The sequence below is a fragment of the Sinocyclocheilus rhinocerous genome, unplaced genomic scaffold (assembly GCF_001515625.1).
Source record: "Sinocyclocheilus rhinocerous isolate Xijiao unplaced genomic scaffold, SAMN03320098_v1.1 scaffold1813, whole genome shotgun sequence".
In the NCBI taxonomy this organism is placed as follows: domain Eukaryota; kingdom Metazoa; phylum Chordata; class Actinopteri; order Cypriniformes; family Cyprinidae; genus Sinocyclocheilus; species Sinocyclocheilus rhinocerous.
In genome coordinates, this window is record NW_015623663.1 from 36,646 (window position 1) to 38,652 (window position 2,007).

Sequence of the window (2,007 nt, forward strand, 5' to 3'; positions counted from 1 at the left end):
ATGCTATGTCAATCAATATTCTTCTCAGTGGAGGTTGGCAAGCAGGACAATGACAGTACAGTCTCAGCGGCTCTGAATGAGAAGTCCTATGTGCCACGGCTAGGCTTAGCCAGGGCACTGGTGCGAACCGCAGACTCACAGAAACAGGCGGGTCATTTTTACCAGGAGGTCATTGACATGGCTCCAGAGGTGAGTCCCTTAATGCACACTCGATCAGCATGTAATGACACTGATTTCACATCATAATACTGCATTTCACTACTATTCCATGTGTTTTAGGTGCATGACGCATACATCGAGCTGGCCAATCTGCTGTTGAAGGACGATCCTCTGGCTGCTGTGGATGTTTCACAGTAGATTCCCTCTGAAGCCTGTCTGTGAACAAACCTTTGATGATGCCTTCATAACAGGAGAGATTGTGCATATTCTGATTAAACATGAACTGTATGAGCATCCTCAGCTACTGCCCAACCTGATTGCGCATGGAAAAGTCGTGGGACTCGGTAAGATCTGCTCTTACTTCAGCTATTTATCCATTTATGTATGGAATTTTGACAAAATCAACTCTCAGAGAAATGTTTGAAAACATCTTTTTTTTTTTTTTTTTGCTTCAAACGGAGTAATGTTAGTGCTGAAATGAAAACACTCTGTTTTTGTATTAAAAGGATGTCTTGAAAAATATATTGAAGCACTTGAAGGGAAGTTCTTGACCAGTCTTCTGAGGAGAGTTTACGCTGGAATTCATGACAGATCAGTGGAGGATGAGGCGCTGCAAGACTTCTTCAGATTCAAGTGTTGGATATGATCTTTTTAGTTTGGGAATGTCCTTCATATGCCTTATTTAAATCCACTCTGTTTGGTCAAAACCCATTCTGGCATTGCCTGGCATATATTTTTAGTCAGTGTGAAACAAGACATTCATCAAGAAAAAAAGTAAGGTGGTACAACAGGGAACTGATTGGATTATGAGAAGTGGGCATTACAGAAAGACAGGAGAATGTGTGACATCAGCCTGAAAAACAGCATTTAAGAGGCAGAGCAAATTATTACAACTTGATAAAAGACTGCAAAGACAAAATGTGCATTTTTGATTCGATTCTTTTAGTCTTAAAATAACTTTACCATGGTGTTACAGGCCTTCACATTGTGCATAAAAACACCGGCTAACAAAGAATTCACAAAGAATTATAACACTTAATTGTTTTCTTAAAAAAAACAAACTCAAATATAACTGCACATATAAACTTAAGATATACACGTGGCATGTAAACAGTCATCAGATTTTCCAGTTTGTTTGGGAATAACAGTAGAGAAGTGAACTCAAGTTATGTCAGACTGTGTTGAGTTTGGTCACAATGAGGACTCGTACAGACTGGTCAAATGAAGAGCAAACACAGAGACCCTGTTTGTCCGGGCTCCAGTCGAGACTGGAAATGGGTTGTGTGGACAGAGTGACGTTCTGCAGGAGGTTCACAGAGCCAGCGACGCCCATGTCTACATCATCCGCACCCTTTTTAGTTCTCTGGGCTGGATACTCACTGTGACAATAGAAAAATCAATCAAAAAAATGGCACGGTACGAATAATAATCTTCAGATGTTAAAGATATTATCTCAAAGAAATCACTTACTATTTCCATAAATGCAGATTACCGGCTCCACCGGCTGTCATGAAGATGTCGCGGTTTTGAGGCAAATGTCTCACTTGCCATATTGTAGACTTGTGAGCCTGAAATACAGAAAGCAAATGCTAAACACTTTCAAAAGAGTCTTAAGAGTAAGGAGCCGTTCACAAAGAAGACGTTGTTCCATTCCAATGTGCTACTTTTCCATTGTTTTTCTATGTAAACGCGCACTAGATTAAAGCAATAAGCCCCAAGAAGCTGTGGTTTACAGTGAATTTATAACAGCTAAGCGGCGTTGTTAACCCCCTTAGCTGTTATAAATTCACTGTAAACCACGGCTTCACAGGGTTTATTGCTTTTATTTAAGACATATTTAGTACACTA

At 40.0% G+C, this 2,007-nt stretch overlaps 1 protein-coding gene across 1 annotated transcript in view; it reads right to left on the reverse strand.

Moving 5' to 3' along the window:
• Positions 1-1,104: 1,104 nt before the first annotated feature.
• Positions 1,105-2,007, reverse strand: part of LOC107720533 (WD repeat-containing protein 92-like) — a 9,342-nt gene continuing 8,439 nt past the window's right edge. Inside the window, exons 6-7 of the mRNA XM_016528296.1 lie at positions 1,630-1,727; positions 1,105-1,538 (exon numbers count right to left, since the gene is read on the reverse strand). Coding sequence (XP_016383782.1) covers positions 1,331-1,538; positions 1,630-1,727 — 306 coding nt within the window. The 3' untranslated portion in view covers positions 1,105-1,330. The remainder of the gene's footprint in view (positions 1,539-1,629; positions 1,728-2,007) is intronic.